At 36.7% G+C, this 23614-nt stretch overlaps 1 protein-coding gene across 1 annotated transcript in view; it reads right to left on the reverse strand.

Moving 5' to 3' along the window:
- Nucleotides 1-23614, reverse strand: part of ADGRB3 (adhesion G protein-coupled receptor B3) — an 802318-nt gene that overhangs the window by 317632 nt on the left and 461072 nt on the right. Inside the window, exon 15 of the mRNA XM_065889244.1 lies at nucleotides 16859-16902. Coding sequence (XP_065745316.1) covers nucleotides 16859-16902 — 44 coding nt within the window. The remainder of the gene's footprint in view (nucleotides 1-16858; nucleotides 16903-23614) is intronic.

Consider the following 23614-nt stretch of genomic DNA (forward strand, 5'->3'; position numbering starts at 1 on the left):
CCAGACGGAGCTGAGCAACCACCCTGGACCCCCTTGCTTCCTGATGTAGCTCCACAGTGGGGAAGGACTGCTCTGGCTAAGGAAAGAACTCGGCATAAGTCACAGAGTTGACTGAGACCTGAAGAAGCATCTGAGCAGGGTCGGGGTAGCCATTACCGGCGCTCACACAGGCCACATATCAGAAGCAGTCTGGGGCACTGACTATGGCCAGGGCCACCACAGCCTATGTCCAGATCCACACCAAGCAACCATACCAGCCCCTCTTGCTGCTGGACCTCTGGGGTGAGAGTTCCAGTGCTGGGAGAGGGGAGAGGATACATCTAGAGGGAACAAAGCCAGCTCAGACCTGACCCTCCAGGCCTTTGCTCCAGTAACTTGGGACTCAACCCTGCCCCTGATAGGTTGGTGATTGGCACTGAGCACAGGAGAAGCCCTGCTTCACACTTTGCTCTGGCTCTCTTCCCTCCATATCCAGGCCCATCTCCTACCAAGGTAATAGCTGCCAGCACACACCAAGGAAAAATGTGACTTTTGTTCACATCAAATTCAACTCTCCCACCAAAACCACTGGGCATGTGCAGACTATATAGGAAAGCTCCTATATAAGAACACCCATTTACCACTGCATTAGGTAACACTTTCACCTAAATTCATAGGGACAGAGAAAGTTAAGCAAAATGAAAAGGCAGAGGAACTACTTTCAACTGGAAGATAAGGAGAAAACCTGTGAAAAAATACTAAAACAGAAATTTAAAATTGACCAGATAAAGAGTATAAATCATTAGGAATGCTAACTGAATTAGGGAAAAGAATAGATAAACACAGTGAGAATTTTAACAAGGAACTAGAAAATATGAAAAATAACTTATCAGAATTGAAGAATACAATAACTAAAATTAAAAACACACTAGAAGGACTTACCAAACTAAGTTATATAGAAGCACACTTCAGTGAACTGGAAGATAGAATAATGGAAATCACCTAATCAGAACAGCAAAAAGAAAATTTTTTTTAAATGAGAACAGTTTAAGGGACCTCTGAGACAACGTTAAGCATACCAACATTTGCATTACAGGGGTCCCAGAAGGAGAAGAAAGAGAAGGGGATCAGGGGGACCTTCAAGATGGCAAGGAGTAAGAAGTGAAAATCACCTTCCTCACCACAAATACATCCAAAATACAACCACATGTGGAAAAACTCCTACAGAACACCTACTGGACGCTGGCAGAAGACCTCAGACTTCCCAAAAGGCAAGAAACTCCCCACGTACCTCGGTAGAGCAAAAGAAAAAAGAAAATAAAAACAGAGACAAAAGAATAGGGATGGGACTTGCACATCTGGGAGGGAGCTATGAAGGAGGAAAAGTTTCCACACACTAGAAAGTCCCTTCACTGGCAGAGATGGGGCTGGAGGGGGATGGGGGAAAAACTTTGGAGCCACAGAGGGAAGCACAGCAACAGGGGTGAGAGGGCAAAGTAGAGAGGTTTCCACACAGAGGATCGGTGCTGACCAGCACTTACCAGCCTGAGAGGCTTGTCTGCTCACCCGCTGGGGTGGGCGGGGCTGGAAGCTGAGGCTTGGGCTTTGGAGGTCAGATCCCAGGGAGAGGACTGGGGTTGGCGGCGTGAACAGAGCCTGAAGGGAGCTAGTGCAACACAGCCAGCTGGGAGGGAGTCCAGGAAAATGTCTGGACATGCCTAAGAGGCAAGAGACCATTGTTCTGGGGTGCGCGAGGATAGGAGATTCAGAACACTGCCTAAATAAGCTTCACAGATGGGCGCGAGCCACAGCTATCAGCACGGACCCCAGAGACAGGCATGAAATGCTAATGCTACAGCCACCAAGAAGCAAGCACAGGTCACTATCCACACCTCCCCTCCCGGGAGCCTGTGCAGCCCACCACTGTCAGGGTCCCGTGATCCAGGGACAATTTCCCGGGAGAACACACAGCACACCTCAGGTTGTTGCAATGTCACACCAGCCTCTGCTGCCTCAGGCTCGCCCCCCATTCCAGTTTGATTACCATACTCCTTCCTCTCGCCAGCCAGAGTGAGCCAGAGCCTACTAATCAGCTGCTCCCTTAACCCCCTCCTGTTGGGGCAAAGAACAGATGCCAGAGGGTGACCTACATGCAGAGGCTGGGCCAAAATCAAAGCTGAACCCCAGGAGCTGTGCAGACAAAGAAGAGAAAGGGAAATTTCTCTGTACAGACTCAGGAGCAACAGATTAAATCCTCACAATCAACTTGATGTACCCTGCATCTGTGGAATACCTGAATAGAAAACAAATCATCCCCAAATTTGTTTTGGGGCAGTGGACTTTGGGAGCAACTGTAGATGTGGGGTTAGCTGTGTGCGACTGAATTGTTTCTGATTTTTCTGTTTATATTAGTATAGTTTTTACCACTTGTTATCATTGGTGGATGTGTTTATTGGTATGCTTGCTCTCTTCTCTTTAAATTATTATTTATTTAATTTTAATAATTAAAATTTTATTTTAATAACTTTTAATATTTTATTATTTATTGTTTTTTCTTCCTTTATTTCCCCTCCCTTTTCTTCTGAGACATGTGGCTGACAGGGTCTTGGTGCTCCAGCCTGGTGTCAGGTCTGAGCCTCTGAGGTGCGAGAGCTAAGTTCAGGATATTGGACCATCAGAGATCTACTGGTCCCATGTAATATCAATAATCAAGAGCTCTCCCAGAGACCTCCATCTCAATGCTAAGGCCCAGCCCCACCTAATGGCCAGCAAGCTACAATGCTGGATGCCCCATGCCGAACAGCTAGCAAGACATAACCCCACCCATTAACAGAGAGCCTGCCTAAAATGATAAGTTCACAGACACCCCAAAACACACCACAAGACACAGTCCTGCCAACCAGAAAGACAAGATTCAGTCCCACTGACAAGAACACAGGCACCAGTCCCCTCCACTGGGAAGCCTACACAAGCCACTGAACCAATGTCACCCACTGGGGACAGACACCAAAAACAACGGGAACTATGAACCTGCAGCCTGTGCAAAGAAGACCCAAAATACAGTAAGTTAAACAAAATGAGAAGACAGAGAAATATGCAGGAGATGAAGGAGCAAAGTAAAAACTCACCAGACCAAAGAAATGAAGAGGAAATAGGCAGTCTACCTGAAAAAGAATTCAGAGAAATGAGAGTAACAATGATCCAAAATCTTGGAAATAGAATGGAGAAAATATAAGAAATGTTTTACAAGGAGCTACAAGAAATAAAGAGCAAACAAACAATGATGAGAAACAAAACAAATGAAATTAAAAATTCTCTAGAAGGAATCAATAGCAGAATAATTGGGGCAGAAGAACAGATAAGTGACCTGGAAGATAAAATACTGGAAATAACAACTGCAGAGCAGAATAAAGAAAAAAGAATGAAAATTGAGGACAGTCTTAGAGACCTTTGGGACAACATTAAACACACCAACATTCAAATTATAGGGGTGCCAGAAGAAGAAGAGAAAAAGAAAGGGTCTGAGAAAATATTTGAAGAGATTATAGTTGAAAACTTCCCTAACATGGGAAAAGAAATAGTCAATCAAGTTCAGAGAGTCCCATATAGGAGAAATCCAAGGAGAAACACGTCAAGACACATATTAATCAAACTATCAAAATTAAATACAAAGAAAAAATATTAAAAGCAACAAGGGAAAAAGCAACAAATAAGATACAATGGGGATTCCCTGGTGGCGCAGTGGTTGAGAGTCTTCCTGTTGATGCAGGGGACACGGGTTCGTGCCCTGGTCTGGGAAGATCCCACACGCCGCAGAGTGGCTGGGCCCGTGAGCCAGGCCCATGAGCCATGGCCGCTGAGCCTGTGCATCCAGAGCCTGCGCGTCCAGAGCCTGTGCTCCACAACGGGAGAGACCACAGCAGTGAGAGGTCTGCATACCGCAAAAAAAAAAAAAAAAAAAAGAAAAAAGAAAGATACAAGGGAAGCCCCATAAGGTTAAGAACTGAACTTTCAGCAGAAACTCTGCAGGCCAAAAGGGAGTGTCAGGACACATTTAAACTGATGAAAGGGAGAAAACTACAACCAGGATTACTCTACCCAGCAAGGATCTCATTCAGATTTGATGGAGAAATTTAAAACTTTACAGAAAAGCAAAAATTAAGAAATTCAGCACCACCAAACCAGCTTTACAACAAATGCTCCAGGAACTTCTCTAGGCAGGGAATACAAGAGAAGGAGAAGACCTACAAAAACAAACACAAAACAATTAAGAAAATGGTAAAAGAAACATACATATCAATAATTACCTTAAATGTAAATGAATTAAATGCTCCAACTAAAAGACACAGACTGGCTGAATAGATACAAAAACAAGACCCATATATACGCTGTCTACAAGAGACCCACTTCAAACCTGGGGACACATACAGACTGAAAGTGAGGGGATGAAAAAAGATATTCCATGCAAATAGAAATCAAAAGAAAGCTGGAGTAGCAATTCTCATATGAGACAAAATAGACTTTAAAATAAAGACTGTTATAAGAGACAAAGAAAGGCACTACATAATGATCAAGGGATCAAACCAAGAAGAAGATACAATAATTATAAATACTTATGGACCCAACGTAGGAGCACCTCAATAGATAAGGCAAATTCTAACAGCCATAAAATGGGAAATTGACAGTAACACAATAATAGTAGGGGACTTTAACACCCCATTTTCACCAGTGGACAGATCATCCAAAATAAAAATAAAGAAAACACAAGCTTTAAATGACACATTAGACAAGATGGACTTAATTGATATTTATAGGACATTCTATCCAAAAACAACAGAACACACTTTCTTCTCCAGTGCCCATGGAACAGTCTCCAGGATAGATCATATTTTGGGTCACAAATCAAGACTTGGTAAATTTAAGAACATTGAAATTGTATCAAGTATCTTTTCAAACCACAATGCTATGGGACTATATATCAATTACAGGGAAAAAAAAACACTGTAAAAAATACAAACACATGGAGGCTAAATATTATGTTACTAAATAACAAAGAGATCACTGCTGAAATAAAAAAAGAAATCAAAAAATACCTAGAGGCAAATGACAATGAAAACATGATGATCCAAAAGCTATCAGATGCAGCAAACTCAGTTCTTAGAGGGAAGTATATAGCAGTACAACCCTCCCTCAAGAAAGAAGAAAAATCTGAAATAAACAACCTAAACTTACACCTAAAGCAATCAGAGAAAGAAGAACAAAAAATCCCAAAGTTAGCAGAAGGAAAGAAATCATAAAGATAAGATCAGAAATGAATGAAAAAGAAATGAAGGAAATAATAGCAAAGATCAATAAAACTAAAAGCTGGTTCCTTGAGAAGATAAACAAAATTCATAAGTCATTAGCCAGACTCATCAAGAAAAAATGGGAAAAGACTCAAATCAACAGAATTAGAAATGAGAAAAGAGAAGTAAGAACTGACACTGCTGAAATACAAAGAATCATGAGAGATTACTACAAGCAACTCTATGCCAATAAAATGGACAACCACAAAGAAATGGACAAATTCTATGAAAAGCCCAACCTTCCAAGACTAAACCAGGAAGAAATGGAAAATATAAAGTGACCAAGCACAAGCACTGAAATTGAAACTATGATTAAAAATCTTCCAACAAACAAAAGCCCAGGACCAGAAGGCTTCACAGGTGAATTCTATCAAAAATTTAGAGAAGAGCTAACACATATCCTTCTCAAACTCTTCCAAAATATAGAAGAGGGAGGAACACTCCCAAATTCATTGAATGAGGCTACCATCACCCTGATACCAAAACCAGACAAAGATGTCACAGAAAAAGAAAACTACAGGCCATTATCACTGATAAACATAGATGCAAAAATCCTCAACAAAACACTAGCAAACAGAATCCAACAGCACATTAAAAGGATCATACACCGTGATCAAGTGGGGTTTATCCCAGGAATATAAGGATTCTTCAATATACACAATTCAATCAATGTGATACACCATATTAACAAACTGAAGGATAAAAACCATATGATAATCTCAATAGATGCAGAAAGAGCTTTCAACAAAATTCAACACCCATTTATGTTAAAAACTGCCCAGAATGTAGGCATAGAAGGAAGCTACCTCAACATAATAAAGGCCATGTATGACAAACCCACAGAAAACATCACTCTCAATGGTGAAAAACTGAAACCATTTCCACTAAGATCACGAACAAGATAAGGTTGCCCACTCTAACCACTAGTACTCAAAATAGTTTTCAAAGTTTTAGCCACAACAATCAAAGAAGAAAAAGAAACAAAAGGAATTCAAACCAGAAAAGAAGTAAAACTGTCACTGTTTGCAGATGACATGATACTATACATAGAGAATCCTAAAGACACTACCAGAAAAAAACTAGAGCTAATCAATGAATTTGGTAAAGTAGCAGGATACAAAATTAATGCACAGAAATCTCTTGCACACCTATACACTAATGATGAAAAATCTGTAAAAGAAATTAAGGAAACACTCCCATTGACCATTGCAACAAAAAGAATAAAATACCTAGGAATAAACCTACCTAAGGAGACAAAAGACATGTATGCAGAAAACTAAAAGACACTGATGAAAGAAATTAAAGGTGATACAAACAGATGGAGAGATATACCATGTCCTTGGATTGGAAAAATCAACATTGTGAAAATGACTACACTACCCAAAGCAATACACATATTCAATGCAATCCCTATCAAGCTACCAATGGCTTTTTTCACAGAATTAGAACAAAATATTTCACAATTTGTATGGAAACACAAAGGACTCTGAATAGCCAATGCAATCTTGAGAAAGAAAAACTGAGCTGGAGGAATCAGGCTCCTTGATTTCAGACTATACTACAAAACTACAGTAATCAAGACAGTATGGTACTGGCACAAAAACAGAAATATAGATCAATAGTACAGGATAGAATGCCCAGAGATATACCCACGCACATATGGGCACCTAATTTACAACAAATCAGGCAAGAACATACAATGGAGAAAAGACAGACTCTTTAATAAGTGGTGCTGGGCAAACTGGACAGCTACATGTAAAAGAATGAAATTAGAACACTTTCTACCACGATACACAAAAATATACTCAAAATGGATTAAAGACCTAAATGTAAGGCCAGACACTGTAAAACTCTCAGAGCAAAACATAGGCAGAACACACTATGACATAAATCACAGCAAGATCCTTTTTTACCCATCTCCTAGAGAACTGGAAATAAAAAGAAAAATAAACAAATGGGACCTAATGAAACTTAAAAGCTTTTGCACCACACAGGAAACCATAAACAAGAAGAAAAGACAACCCTCAAAATGGGAGAAGATATTTGTAAATTAAGCAACTGACAAAGGATTAATCTCCCAAATATACAAGTAACTCATGCAGCTCAATATCAAAAAAACCCCAAACAACCCAATCCAAAAATGGGCAGAAGACCTAAACAGACATTTCTGTAAAGAAGATGTACAGATTGCCAACAAACACGTGAAAGGATGCTCAACATCACTAATCATTAGAGAAATGCAAAACAAAACTACAATGAGGTATCACTTCACACCAGTCAGAATGGCCATCATAAAAACATTTACAAACCATAAATGCTAGAGAGGGTGTGGAGAAAACGGAACCTTCTTGCACTGTTGGTGGGAATGCATATTGATACAGCCACTATGGAGAACAGTATGGAGGTTCCTTAAAAAACTAAAAATAGAACTACCATATGACCCAGCAATCCCACTACGGGGTATATACCATGAGAAAACCATAATTCAAAAAGAGACATGTACCACAATGCTCATTGCAGCAGTATTTTCAATAGCCAGGACATGGCATGGAAGCAGCCTAAGTGTCCATCAACAGATGAATGGATAAAGAAGATGTGGCACATATATACAATGGACTATTACTCAGCCATTTCCAAAAAGAAATGAAATTGAACTAGTTGTAGGGAGGTGGATGGCCCTAGAGTCTGTTATACAGAGTGAAGTAAGTCAGAAAGAGAAAAACAAATACCATACGCTCACACATATATATGGAATCTAAAAGAAAAAAAAAAAAGGTTCTGTAGAACTTAGGGCCAGGACAGGAAAAAAGACACATATGTAGAGAATGGGCTTGATACATGGGGAGCAGGAAGCACAAGCTGGGAAGAAGTGAGAGAGTAGCATTGACATATATACACTACCAAATGTAAAATAGATAGCTAGTGGGAAGCAGCTTCATAGCACAGGGAGATCAGTTCAGTGCTTTGTGACCACCTAGAGGGGTGGGATAGGGAGATTAGGAGGGAGACACAAGAGGGAGGAGATGTGGGGATATATGTATACATATAGCTGATTCACTTTGTTATAAAGCAGAAACTATCACAACATTGTAAAGCAATTATACTGCAATGAAGAGGTTAAAAAATTCTAGAAAAAAAGACTTCCTGTTTGAAACAAGTAAATATAGTCATAAGACATTATATATGAACCTCATGGTAACCACAAATCAAAAAATGACAATAGATACACAAAAACCATAGAAGAAAGAACACAGGCAAACCATTAAAGAAAATCATTAACCCACAAAGGAGGAATCTAAAAAGAAGAGAAGACCTACAAAAACAACCAGAAAACAAGTTGTAAAATTGTAATAAGTACATATTTATCAATAATTATTTAAATTTCAACAGACTAATTGTTCTAATCAAAAGGCATTGGGTGGCTGATTTGAGAAAAAAAAAGACCATCTATATGCTGCTTACAAGAGACTCACATCAGAGGTAAAGAAATATACACAATGAAAGTGAGAGGATGCAAACAGAAATGTCGAAAGAAGGGTAGCAGTACTCATATCAGACAAAATAGACTTTATAAGAAACTTTCACAACAGACAAAGAAGGACATTATATGAGGATAAAGGGATCAACAAAAGAAGAGGATATTACATTCATTAACATATATGTATGCAATATAGGAACACCTAAATATAAAAAGCAAATGTTAACAGACATACAGGGAGAAATTTATAATAGTACAATTACAGTTGAGGACTTTAACACCTCACTGACATCACTGGATTGTCATCCAAACAGAAAATCAAGAAGGCAACAGTGGTCTTAAATGACACAATAGACCAGTCAGACTTAATACATATGTACAAGACTTTACATCCAAACCAGCAGAATACACATTCTTCTCAAGTGCATATGGAACATTCTCCAAGATAGATCACATGCTAGGCCACAAAACAAGTCTCAACAAACTTGGGTGGATAAAAATTATGATATATAAAGTGTTTTTTTTTTCCCAAACAAAATGGTATGAAACTAGAAATCAACTACAGAAAGAAGAATCAGAAAATAACACATGGAGACCAAACAACATGGTACTAAAAAAAACAATCAGAAAATATGCCAAGACAAATGAAAATGGAAACACAACTTTTCAAAATTTATGGCATGTATCAAAAGCAGTACTAAGAGGGAGGTTTACAGTGATACAGGTCTTCCTAAAGATATTAAAAAAAAAACCTCAAATAAACAACCTAACCTGCTACCTAAATGAATTAGAGAAAGAAGAATAAACAAAGCCCAAAGTCAGCAGAAGGAAGAAAATAATAAAGATCACAGAAGAAATAAATAAAACACAGACCACAAAAAGAAAAATATAAACTCAATGAAACAAACAGCTGGTTTTTTGAAAGGACAAAAAAAAAAATGATAAACCTTTAGCTGTCTCAGTAAGAAATAATGAGGACTCAAATAGACAAAATATGACGTGAAAGAGGAGAAATGACAACTAACACCAGAGAGATTCAAAAAATCATGAGAACAGTATGAACAGTTATATGCCAACAAATTGGACAACATAGAAAAAATGGGCAAATTTCTCGTGACCAACACCTGCCAAGAATGAAACAAGGATAAACAGACAATTTGAACAGAACAATTACCAGTAGTGAAATTGAATTTGCAATTAAAAACTTCAAGCAAACACAAGTCCAGAACTGGACAGCTTCATAGGTGAATTCTACTAAACATATAAAGAAGAACTAATAACTATCCTTCTCAAACTATTCCAAAAATTAGAGAACACAACACTCCCAAATTCTTTCTATGAGGCCACGATTACCCTGATACCAAAACCAGACTAAGATACTACAAAAACAGACATTTACGGGCCAATATATTTGATGAATATAGATGCAAAAATTCTCAACAAAATATTAGCAAACCAAATTCAACAATATATAAAAAGGATCATACACCATGATCAAGTTGGATTTATTCCAGGGATACAAGACTGCTTCAGCATTCACAAATCAATCAGTGTGATTCACCACAACAACAAAAGGAAGGATAAAAATCACATGACCATCTCAATAGATGCAGAAAAAGCATTTGACAAAATTCAACATCCATTCATGATAAAAACTCACCAAAGGGGATATAGAGGGAACATATCTCAACATAATAAAGGCAATTTATGGCAATCCCACAGCTAACATCATGCTCATTGGTGAAAAACTGAAAGCCTTTCCCCTAAAATTAGGCAAAAGACAAGGATGTCTACTTTCACCACTTCTATTTAACATAGTACTGGAAGTCCTGATCACAGTATGAGACAAGAAAAAGAAATAAAGACATCTAAATTGGAAGAGAAGTAAAACTGTCACTGTTTGCTGAAGATATGGTAATATACATAGAAAACCCTAAAGTCTCCACCAAAAATCAATTAGAACTAATAAATGAATTCAGTAAAGTTGCAGGATACAAGATTAATATACAGAAATCTGTTGCTTTTCTATACACTAATAGTGAACTATTAAAAAGAGAAAGCAATAAAACAATCCCACTTCAATTTGCATCAAAAAGAATAAAATACCTAGAAATAACTTAACCAAGGAGGTGAAACACCTATACTCTGAAAACTATAATACATTGAAAAAGGAAACTGAAGATGATACAAAGAAATGGAAATATACCTCATGCTCTTGGATTGGAAGTATTAATATTGTTAAAATGGCCATACTACCCAAAGAAATCTACAGATCTAATGCAATCCCTATGAAAATGACATTTTTCACGGAACTAGAACAAGTAATCCTAAAAGTCATATTGAACCACAAAAGGCCCTGAATTGACAAAGCAATCTGGAGAAAAAAGAACCAAGCTGGAGATATCTTGGTTCCTGACTTCAGACTATACTACAAAGCTACAGTATTCAAAACAGCATGATACTGACACAAAAACAGACACATAGATCAATGGAACAGAATAGAGAGCCCAGAAATAAACCCATGAACCTCTGGGAGAAAAGACAGTCTCTTTAATAAGTGCTTCTTTGAAAATTTGGACAGCTAAGTGTAAAAATATGAAACCAGAACACTTTATCACACCACGTACAAAAATAAACTCAAAATGGGTTAAGGATCTAAATGTAAGGCCTGAAGCAATAGAACTCCTAGAAAAGAACACAGGCATAACACTCTGAGATAAATTGTAGCAATATGTTTTTGGATCTGTCTTTTAAGGCAAAAGAAACAAAATAAAATATAAACAAATGTGATCTAATTAAATGTAAACGTTTTTGCACATCAATGGAAACCACTAACAAAACAAAAAGATAACCTATGGAATGAGAGAAAATATTTGCTAATAATATGACTGAGAAGGTGTTACTTTCTAAAATATATAAATAGCTCATACAACTCTATATTAAAAATCCAAACAACCCAATTAAAAAATGGGCAGAAGACCTGAATAGACAGTTTTCCAAAGAAGACATACAGATGGCCAACCAGCATATGAAAAAATGCTCAGCATCAGTAATCATCAGAGAAATGAAAATCAAAACCACAATAAGATAACACCTCACACCTCTCAAAATGGCTATCATCAAAAAGTCTACAAATATCAAATATTGGTGAGGACAAAGAGAAAATGGAACCCTAGTACACTGTTGATCAGAATGTAAGTTGGTGCAGACACTATGAAAAATAATATGGAAGTTCCTCCAAAATCTAAAAATAGAACTACCACATGATCCAACAATTCCACTCCTGGGTATATATCTGAAGAAAACCAAAAACACTAATTTAAAAAGATACATGCACTCCAATGTTCATAGCAGCCCTATTTATAATAGCCAAGATATGAAAGCAACCTAAGTGTCCATTAACAGATGAATGGATAAAGAAGAAGTGATTATATATATATATATATATATATATATATATATATATATATATACACACACTACTCAGTGATATATATATAATATATATACTACTCAGCCATAAAAAAGCATGAAATTCTGCCATTTGCAAAAATGTGGACGGACCCAGAAGATATTATGCTTAGTGAAATTAGAGAAAGACAAAATCTCTGTGTTTTCTTTTATATGTGGAATATAAAAAATAAATAAAATGAATGCATATAACAAAACAGAAACAGATTCACGGATATAGAGAACAAACTAGTGGTTACCAGTGAGGAGAGGGACGGGGATGGATCACAAGTTTGGGGTATGGGATTAAGAGATACAAACTATTGTGTATAAAATGAATAAGCAACAAGGATATATTGTACAGCACACGGGAATATAGCCATTATTTTGTAATAACTTTTAATGGAGTACAATCATTTAAAATGTTGAATCACTATGTTGTACTCCAGAAACTAATATAATATTATAATCAACTATACTGCATTAAAAAAAGGAATAAAAAAACCTCCGAAACATTTTCTGAGAATAAACATGATATTTCACAGACCTGTTAGAATCAGATGGTGCTACTGAAACCCATGGAGAAACACCACAGGTTCACATAAAGGAAGGATTATGGGTTTTCCAGTGAAAACCCATGTGTGTAGTCAACACACATGATCCAATAACCAAAATCCAAATTTGGAGTAGCCCAAAGAATGTGCAAATTATCAATCACACAAGTGTAATAAAAAAACAACGAAAAAACCCACTTTTTGTAACTAAAATAAGCCTTTTTCTGAAGTGAGGAAAGTACTTTCAGTTTACTTCATGGGTCACCCATGATGAAGCATTTTCTACATCCTGTTAATCAGTTACTCAAAGCAGAATAAAAATATATTTTATAATTGTCTAAAACTGTTGAGCCTAAGCAGAGTAAAATTAAAAGGCTTTGTTTGAGATTATCAACGTTGTAGATTATCACTAGAGTTAAAGTTAATTGTTCATGACGGACCTTAGTACTGTAACATGCCAAAGCATTCTCCCTTCAGTCTTCCAATCTAATGATTGCTAGAAGTATATGTCACTAATAAAATGAAACATAAATGAAAATAATTCTTAAGTAAAAAAGATACCTGAGAAATATTCAAACATTTATTCTTATACAAAACTAACCAATAAGTATTTGTTGAATTCATACTATGTGCAGGTGTATCAGGCATTAGTGCAGTTAGTGAATAAGAAAGGTAATTTATTGGTATTTAAATCTTGTGGTATTTACTCTCTAGTGGGGATGACAGAGAGTAAGCAAGAAAAATAAATAAAAAGTAACAATGTATGCTGTGAAGAATGTAAAATAATGTTATATAAAGAGAACAACAGGGTAACAAGTTGGACTGTGAAAGACCACCTCAAAGAGGGATGTACAAGGAGGTACGCAGAACAGTTTGTAGAATAAAATAAATTGAAAACCACTTCAATGCCACCAATATTGGGAATACTAGATAAATTATGATATATCTATACAATGCAGCAGGTACAAGGGATAAAACATTAAAAATTTTAAGATGACAAGTGTTATATACAGTATGACAATATTTATGTTAAAATAGTGTTAATTTCTATGGCTATACATGTGTGTCAATGCATAAGTAGATGCCTGAAATTATACATAAAAAAATATAAGTAGGAGTGACCTTGGAGAGGTGGTGGATGTGGAGACCCAAGTTATTAATGATTAATGGGGTCTTGTGCCTTAGCTGTTATGTTTTATAGTTTTACAAGTAAAAGATACTCATGCATTATTTTTATAATTAAAATTTAACTTTAAATATTTAAAAGTAAGGCAACTTGATATTGCCAGAGGGGAGGGGAGATGGGTGTGGGTGAAATGGGTAAAGGGGGAGGGTCAAACCCTCCAGTTATAAAATGAATCGAACCTGGTAATGTAATGTACAGTACACAGGGATGACTATAGTTAATAATATCAGATTGCAAAGTTGAAAATTGCTGCGAGTAAATCTTAAAAGTTCTTAAAGAAAAAGAATTTGTAATTATGTATGGTGACAGATGGTAACTAGACTTACTGTGGTGATCATTTAGCAGTGTATACAAATAGTGAATCATATTTCACACCTGAAACTAATAGAATATTATATGTCAAATATACCTCAATAAAAAACTAAGGTAATTTGATTATGTAAACCAAAATTAAAAGACAACTTCTAATTTCAATTTTGTTACTGCAATCTTGAAAACACCATTTAGATCAACGCTTTTCTGTGTAAAAAGGAATAGCCATATCTCTTCATTAACTATTTTTAGAGGTCTTATACTCAAAGTTAACATCATTGCATCGATAAAACTATTGTGTATGTGAACATGAGAGAGTGGCATGGACATATATACACTACCAAACGTAAAATAGATAGCTACTGGGAAGCAGCCGCATAGCACAAGGAGATCAGCTCGGTGCTTTGTGACCATCTAGAGGCGTGGGATAGGGAGGGTGGGAGGGAGGGAGACGCAAGAGAAAAAAGATATGGGAACATATGTATATGTATAACTGAATCACTTTGTTATAAAGCAGAAACTAACACACCATTGTAATGTAATTATACTCCAATAAAGATGTTAAAAAAACAACAACAGAAGAACAGATGTGAAGAAAGAAAATAAAGTTGTCTTAAACTTCATTGTTTAAACCTCACCCAGAAAAATAATTTAATGATGAAAGAGTCTGGTAAAACGTGTGATGGGATGGAAGTTCTTTCATAGTGGAAAGCTTTTTGATCACTTTTCAGATACATCAAGGAAACATGAACTGCACTGATCTCTGGAGATAATCTGATCTGAAAGGCAGCTAAGCACACCTCCTATCGCTGAATTGTTTTCTTCAAGGACAACTAAAAAGCTGAAGTTTGTAAAGCTAAGACATGTTCTTTGTGATGGATAAGAGTCAGCAGATGTTAGAGAAAACAGAGCATGATTGATTCCTAAACTTAATACTGACCTCAAGACCCAACAGTTTTATAAATTAAACTTAAAACCTTAGAAAAACTGTGAAAGCAAACCCAGAGAGGCACAGAATAAGGGAATATTGTTTCTTCTGTAATATCCCTGTAAGTCCCAAAGGTCTTTTGGAATAACCAGCACGTTCCCCTTTTTGGATCAACATAGAAATACATTCTACCCACTAAAAAGGTAATAAAACTAAATAAAAGTTGATTATTATTCATGGAGATATGCAAGTATCTGTAACCAGGTGCTTAAGATGGCATGCTTTTCTTGAGTAGAAAACGTTCAATTAGATTTTTGTAGCCTTTTATTTTTCCCTTGTCTGTACAACATACTAAACAGTGCCTTAGAATATACTACCAGCATCTTCTCTGGCTATTGGTAAAGAGGAAATCTTGCAAAAATTCTATGACCACGGATTTCTCTATGTGGTTTTAAAAAGAAAAAAAAATGACATCAGTGAGAAACATCCAGCTCATGTTATCACCAGGACAAGTTGGGTTGCACTACGGTTCCTAGGAGAAGAGGATCCCTAGAATATCAGAATCTATAGCAAAAAATCATGCTAATATCATTGATTTTTCACCCACATAAATACTAGTTTAAATTACATCAGTATCCTAAGAATTAGCACATTTCCAGTAGGTTTGCTCTTTACCTAGAAAGTCTAAGAATGGCCCTCTTCTAGACTCTCCATAACTACTGATGAGAGACAAGTAACATCATAAAATTAGATGTAGATCCGATTTAGGGTGAAGAACATGGGGGGAAATCATAGAATACATAGAACCCAACAATGTGGTGTGTTAACTGACAGCATATACGTGGTGGTATTAGCTTTTGAGATTGATTGACATTTATCCCCCCTCCATGCAAAACAAAACAAACCAAGATTGTATAACCTGGCTACTACACTGAAATAAACCCACAGAAGTACTTAAGTATGGGAGTCTAATTAATCCTTAATCATGGATTTTTCTGCTCTTTGAGACCTTAGAATCTCATAGCATTACCAATGAGATTAAGATGATTTTGACCAGATATATTGCAATTACTTGTTACAAACAAAGTAATACATGGAAGAATTATTCATTCTTACTATATGAATAAGAAAATTAAATGTCACTCAATGTTTTTATAACAAAACAATTTGGAAGGACCATATAAATATCGCATTACTCTGATAATAGATTCAAGGTCATACCTTGAATAGATTCAAGGTAATGTATTGGCTAAATGACCATATAGATTGCTATTTTATTCTGCGATTCTAAGCTGAATTACTAGGGCAAAATGTTGAAATAGCATCTGAGCTCCTATAATTTTAAAATATTAGAGCTTTTAAAAATCCTCATGGAATTCACATCGCAATATGCCTTACACATCAGGTAATGCAATCCTACCTTGGGATGTAACCTGATGGCATCATCACACACAAACACATTCATCATGCTGTCCTACAGATTCAAAAAGAAGACTGCTTTCTCTCCTAGTGTAACTCACATCCCACTAACTTATCATATTCCTGTTGACTAGAAAGCAGCTGAAATAACTTAATGTGCTTTGAATGTTTAGTCCAAAGTCATGTAAGAAAACATCTGTCACTTACGTTTTTGAGTCATCCCATAACACACAATAAGGATTCAAAGTACCCTAAAAATAAGCAGAGAAAGAATAAATGTATCTTGAGTACATACATAAAAAACTGAAGGATTATGTGAAATGCAAAAAGAATGGCACATTTCTTATCCTGCAGTAAGATTCTTTAAGGATTCCACCTCTATTTTTTTTGCATTAAAAATTTGCATGTCCTTTCTCATAGGTTTAATGGCCCATTTTATGAAATTTTATTCATGAAAACTTTACGTTTATTCCAAATATCATAACCCATAGTTGTTTTTTTTATTTAATTATAAGTGAAGGCCTCATAAATGACAAGGTACATACTTTGATGATTTCTATTTCATTTTTTTCCCCTAAAACAGTAATAGCTGGATTATTTCTTTTTAGAAGCCAAAGTATTTTCAATATCTAATATTTACAATATTTATAATAATTCAATCACAGTGAAACTTTCTGCATTAGGCACACCTGCCACTTCCTCTTCAGCCTCCAGTGGTGCAGCTTCCAAAAGGCAAGACATGGCTGCATTAATTGTCCATTTCCAGAGAGTCTGTAGACTTGCAATATTTTCTTAATCAACAGATCATATTCCTATAAAATCACATCTAATAAAACTATGGGAAAACATGCTAAATGTTTATTCAGTTTAATCATTATGTAATGAGTAGCCACAATGACCTTCAGCATGACACAATGAGTTTTCCACATTGGAAAACCTTCTGTTTTGAAGAGACTAATTGTTGGAATGTTTTTCTTTCTGTCTTTCTGTCACATTCATTGGGCCCTATTTTTCCCGTTGAAACTAACCTAGTAATTCTTCTTCTCTGATGTTGTGAGCTATCCACAGATCCTCTTCTCTTTTCTACTAAACACACTCTGTAGCTTTCAAGTTCTCTCATCCTCCACATTCATCTCCTGGAGCACACACTTTATTTTTTTTTTTTTTTTTTTTTTTTTTTTTTTTTTTTTTTTTTTTAACATCTTTATTGGGGTATAATTGCTTTACAATGGTGTGTTAGTTTCTGATTTATAACAAAGTGAATCAGCTATACATATACATGTGCTCCCATGTGTCTTCCCTCCTGCATCTCCCTCCCTCCCACTCTCCCCCTCCCACCCCTCCAGGCTGTCCCAAAGCCCCGAGCTAATATCCCTGTGCCTTGCGGCTGCTTCCCCCCAGCTATCCACCCCACCACGTTTGTTAGTGTGTATATGTCCATGACTCTCTCTCGCCCTGTCAAAACTCACCCTTCCCCCTCCCCATATCCCCAAGTCCGCTCTCCAGTAGGTCTGCGCCTCCATTCCTGTCTTATCCCTAGGTTCTTCATGACATTTTTTCCCCTCAAATTCCATATATATGTGTTAGCATACGGTATCTGTCTTTGTCTTTCTGACTTACTTCACTCTGTATGACAGACTCTAGGTCTATCCATCTCATTACAAATATCTCAATTTCATTTCTTTTTAAGGCTGAGTAATATTCCATTGTGTATATGTGCCACATCTTCTTTATCCATTCGTCCGATGATGGGCGCTTAGGTTCTTTCCATCTCCGGGCTATTGTAAATAGAGCTGCAATGAACATTTTGGTACATGACTCCTTTTGAATTTTGGTTTTCTCAGGGTATATGCCCAGTAGTGGGATTGCTGGGTCATATGGTAATTCTATTTGTAGTTTTTTAAGGAACCTCCATACTGTTCTCCATAGTGGCTGAACCAATTCACATTCCCACCAGCAGTGCAAGAGTGTCCCCTTTTCTCCACACCCTCTCCAGCATTTATTGTTTCTAGATTTTTTGATGATGGCCATTCTGACTGGTGTGAGATGATATCTCATTGTAGTTTTGATTTGCATTTCTCTAATGATTAATGAGGTTGAGCATTCTTTCATGTGTTTGTTGGCATTCTGTATATCTTCTTTGGAGAAATGTCTGTTTAGGTCTTCTGCCCATTTTTGGATGGGGTTGTTTGTTTTTTTGTTATTGAGCTGCATGAGCTGCTTGTAAATTTTGGAGATTAATCCTTTGTCAGTTGCTTCATTTGCAAATGTTTTCTCCCATTCTGAGGGTTGTCTTTTGGTCTTGATTATGGTTTCCTTTGCTGTGCAAAAGCTTTGAAGTTTTATTAGGTCCCATTTGTTTATTTTTGTTTTTATTTCCATTACTCTAGGAGGTGGGTCAGAAAGGATCTTGCTGTGATTTATGTCATAGAGTGTTCTTCCTATGTTTTCCTCTAAGAGTTTGATAGTTTCTGGCCTTACATTTAGGTCTTTAATCCATTTTGAGCTTATTTTTGTGTAAGGTGTTAGGGAGTGATCTAATCTCATACTTTTACATGTACCTGTCCAGTTTTCCCAGCACCATTTATTGAAGAGGCTGTCCTTTCTCCACTGTACATTCCTGCCTCCTTTATCAAAGATAAGGTGTCCATATGTGCATGGGTTTATCTCTGGGCTTTCTATCCTGTTCCACTGATCTATCTTTCTGTTTTTGTGCCAGTACCATACTGTCTTGATTACTGTTGCTTTGTAGTATAGTCTGAAGTCAGGGAGCCTGATTCCTCCAGCTCCTTTTTTCGTTCTCAAAATTGCTTTGGCTATTCGGGGTCTTTTGTGTTTCCATACAAATTGCGAAATTTTTTGTTCTAGTTCTGTGAAAAATGCCAGTGGTAGTTTAATAGGGATTGCATTGAATCTGTAGATTGCTTTGGGTAGTAGAGTCATTTTCACAATGTTGATTCTTCCCATCCAAGAACATGGTATATCTCTCCATCTATTTGTATCATCTTTAATTTCTTTCATCAGTGTCTTATAATTTTCTGCATACAGGTCTTTCGTATCCTTAGGTAGGTTTATTCCTAGATATTTTATTCTTTTTGTTGCAATGGTAAATGGGAGTGTTTTCTTGATTTCACTTTCAGATTTTTCATCATTAGTATATAGGAATGCCAGAGATTTCTGTGCATTAATTTTGTATCCTGCTACTTTACCAAATTCATTGATTAGCTCTAGTAGTTTTCTGGTAGCATCTTTAGGATTCTCTATGTATAGTATCATGTCATCTGCAAACAGTGACAGCTTTACTTCTTCTTTTCTGATGTGGATTCCTTTTATTTCCTTTTCTTCTCTGATTGCTGTGGCTAAAACTTCCAAAACTATGTTGAATAAGAGTGGTGAGAGTGGGCAACCTTGTCTTGTTCCTGATCTTAGTGGAAATGCTTTCAGTTTTTCACCATTGAGGATGATGTTTGCTGTGGGCTTGTCATATATGGCCTTTATTATGTTGAGGAAAGTTCCCTCTATGCCCACTTTCTGGAGGGTTTTTATCATAAATGGGTGTTGAATTTTGTCGAAAGCTTTCTCTGCATCTATTGAGATGATCATATGGTTTTTCTCCTTCAATTTGTTAATATGGTTTATCACATTGATAGATTTGCGTATATTGAAGAATCCTTGCATTCCTGGAATAAACCCCACTTGATCATGGTGTATGATCCTTTTAATGTGCTGTTGGATTCTGTTTGCTAGTATTTTGTTGAGGATTTTTGCATCTATGTTCATCAGTGATATTGGCCTGTAGTTTTCTTTCTTTGTGACATCCTTGTCTGGTTTTGGTATCAAGGTGATGGTGGCCTCGTAGAAGGAATTTGGGAGTGTTCCTCCCTCTGCTATATTTTGGAAGAGTTCGAGAAGGATAGGTGTTAGCTCTTCTCTAAACGTTTGATAGAATTCACCTGTGAAGCCATCTGGTCCTGGGCTTTTGTTTGTTGGAAGATTTTTAATCACACTTTCAATTTCAGTGCTTGTGATTGGTCTGTTCATATTTTCTATTTCTTCCTGATTCAGTCTTGGCAGGTTGTGCATTTCTAAGAATTTGTCCATTTCTTCCAGATTCTCCATTTTATTGGCATAGAGTTGCTTGTAGTAATCTCTCATGATTTTTTTTATTTCTGCAGTGTCAGTTGTTATTTCTCCTTTCTCATTTCTAATTCTATTGATTTGAGTCTTCTCCCTTTTTTTCTTGATGAGTCTAGCTAGTGGTTTATCTATTTTGTTTATCTTCTCAAAGAACCAGCTTTTAGTTTTATTGATCTTTGCTATCGTTTCCTTCATTTCTTTTTCATTTATTTCTGATCTGATTTTTATGATTTCTTTCCTTCTGCTAGCTTTGGGACTTTTTTGTTCTTCTTTCTCTAATTGCTTGAGGTGCAAGGTTAGGTTGTTTATTCGAGATGTTTCCTGCTTCTTAAGGTGGGCTTGTATTGCTATAAACTTCCCCCTTAGAACTGCTTTTGCTGCATCCCATAGGTTTTGGGTCGTTGTGTCTCCATTGTCATTTGTTTCTAGGTATTTTTTTATTTCCTCTTTAATTTCTTCAGTGATCACTTCATTATTAAGTAGTGTATTGTTTAGCCTCCATGTGCTTGTATATTTTACAGATCTTTTCCTGTAATTGATATCTAGTCTCATGGCGTTGTGGTCAGAAAAGATACTTGATACAATTTCAATTTTCTTAAATTTACCAAGGCTTGATTTGTGACCCAAGATATGATCTATCCTGGAGAATGTTCCATGAGCACTTGAGAAAAATGTGTAATCTGTTGTTTTTGGATGGAGTGTCCTATAAATATCAATTAAGTCCATCTTGTTTAATGTATCATTTAAAGCTTGTGTTTCCTTATTTATTTTCATTTTGGATGATCTGTCCATGGGTGAAAGTGGGGTGTTAAAGTCCCCTACTATGAATGTGTTACTGTCTATTTCCCCTTTTATGGCTGTTAGTATTTGCCTTACGTATTGAGGTTGGAGCACACACTTTAAAGTGTGTTTAGGGAACTCATCCACCTGTGTCCTACCTGCACAGGATAAAGCGGTACTGTTGCTTCTGCAATGTAGGTGCCATATGCCTAATAATGCATTCCAACGGTGTATGGGATATTTTGGTAATCTTCCCCTGAGCTTGACAGGTATTATTACCCACTGAAGTCTCTCAGGAGCTTTTTGAATTCTGATTTTGACATCACATATATTCACTCTTTAACTTTGTGTCACTGCATGATTAAGAAACAAACATGGTATCTATGGGCTCATCCAACAAGTCAGTGATAAAAGTGATGAATAGGCCAAGGCAGGTAAAATTTATAGTCCTGAAACAGCCTACTGGCTCCTTCCCGCAGGGGGTCATGCTCCCTCAGAGAACCTGCCCTCGGTCTTGTTTCCAAGTAGATAATCACTGGCATGTATCTGGCAAAGCAACATCTTTAAAATTCTAGGCAAGTTCTTTGTGAAACACTGACTTTCTAAGTGCTGGTCACCGAGTCCATTCTAGAATTCCACTAAGAAAAAGAAACTTAGCTCATTATTCTAAAACTGGTGAAATTTACCCCAACTTTCATTATTCATTTTAATTGAGACATTGACTAACTCCCATATTTTAGCACCATTACCATTCTCCAAAATCCCTCAAAGACCACATCTCTAATGCATCCTTCTTATCAGATGCTCATACTTATAAACTATGCTCTTAGAACATAAAAAATATTCCCTTCCCTGAAATGGGTTATAGCCTTACAGAGATTGAAGAGGAACACGCATGGAATGTTCATGGAATAACACAAAAAGAGACATGCTCATATAAATGTCACTAGTTGATAATTTACTTTTTAAAGGACAAATTATGGACAGAGCATCATGGCCTGTGTCAAAGAGAGTTCCATGGAATAAATGGGCCCTTTTCTAGTTCTCACAGGAGGCATAGATATGGATGTTCAAGACATGGGGAGGGCAATAGTGTTTCAACTTGGTTTCTTTCTCTGTCCTATGAGACCTGGTCTGGTTTTACCTGAAATCCTCATACAGCATGTGACTTTCTAAGAAATCCTCAGCAGAGCTACAATGTTGTATAATAAAGTTATGCTATATTTAGGGTTCTGTTCAAAAGAGCTCAGAGCACTTTCTAGAAAACAAATTAGCCCTGGAGTATGACAGTGAAGGTCATGGAAGTATACATGTCATGGATATAGACTGTATACGTAGGTGAGGACCTTGAGATTACAGGTCCTCTACATCGAGTTCACTTCTTCAGTAATGTACGAGTGAGATTAAGTTCAATCTCTATATAAATCAAAGCAGGATACTGATTATAGGATTACTGTTTCATAATTAGAGCTCATAACAGGTTATGACAAAAGATAATAATATTAGAAAAGAAATAGAATATGAACTTAATGGTTTAGATATCACCTTCCATTTTACCCCTCGAAAGACACTAATTTCCACCTTAAAACGAAAGTATAAAGGTGAGAAATGCCTATTCTACTCTTATCCATGCCTCTGTCAACCCTCAGTTTCACCCACTACCTTCCTCACCCCTCACCCCTTAGATCCCATGATTCTCTCTCTTTCTGTCCTTGTGAAAATTTAGAAACAATCCACATGAGAATTATAGGTTCCAAAACACACCACGCAATCTTGCATTTCACTGTACATTCCGGACCTACACAAAAGACAGACACCCCTCTGTGAACATTCATTCCAGAAGAGTCACCCATACGTGGGCCTATGAGGTGAGGTCAGTTATGGAAACATCTGAAGCTTACAAAAATAAGCAGAACAAACAAACTAGTGGAATCTTAGTACCTGGATAGACCAGTCACTTAGAGAATAAGAATGAGAGATGGTAAAGAAAGCAAAACCCAATGACGAATGAATTCTATACATGAAAAAAACCCCAGAAAACCTGGC

This window comes from Phocoena phocoena, chromosome 12 (genome assembly GCF_963924675.1).
Source record: "Phocoena phocoena chromosome 12, mPhoPho1.1, whole genome shotgun sequence".
NCBI classification, from domain to species: domain Eukaryota; kingdom Metazoa; phylum Chordata; class Mammalia; order Artiodactyla; family Phocoenidae; genus Phocoena; species Phocoena phocoena.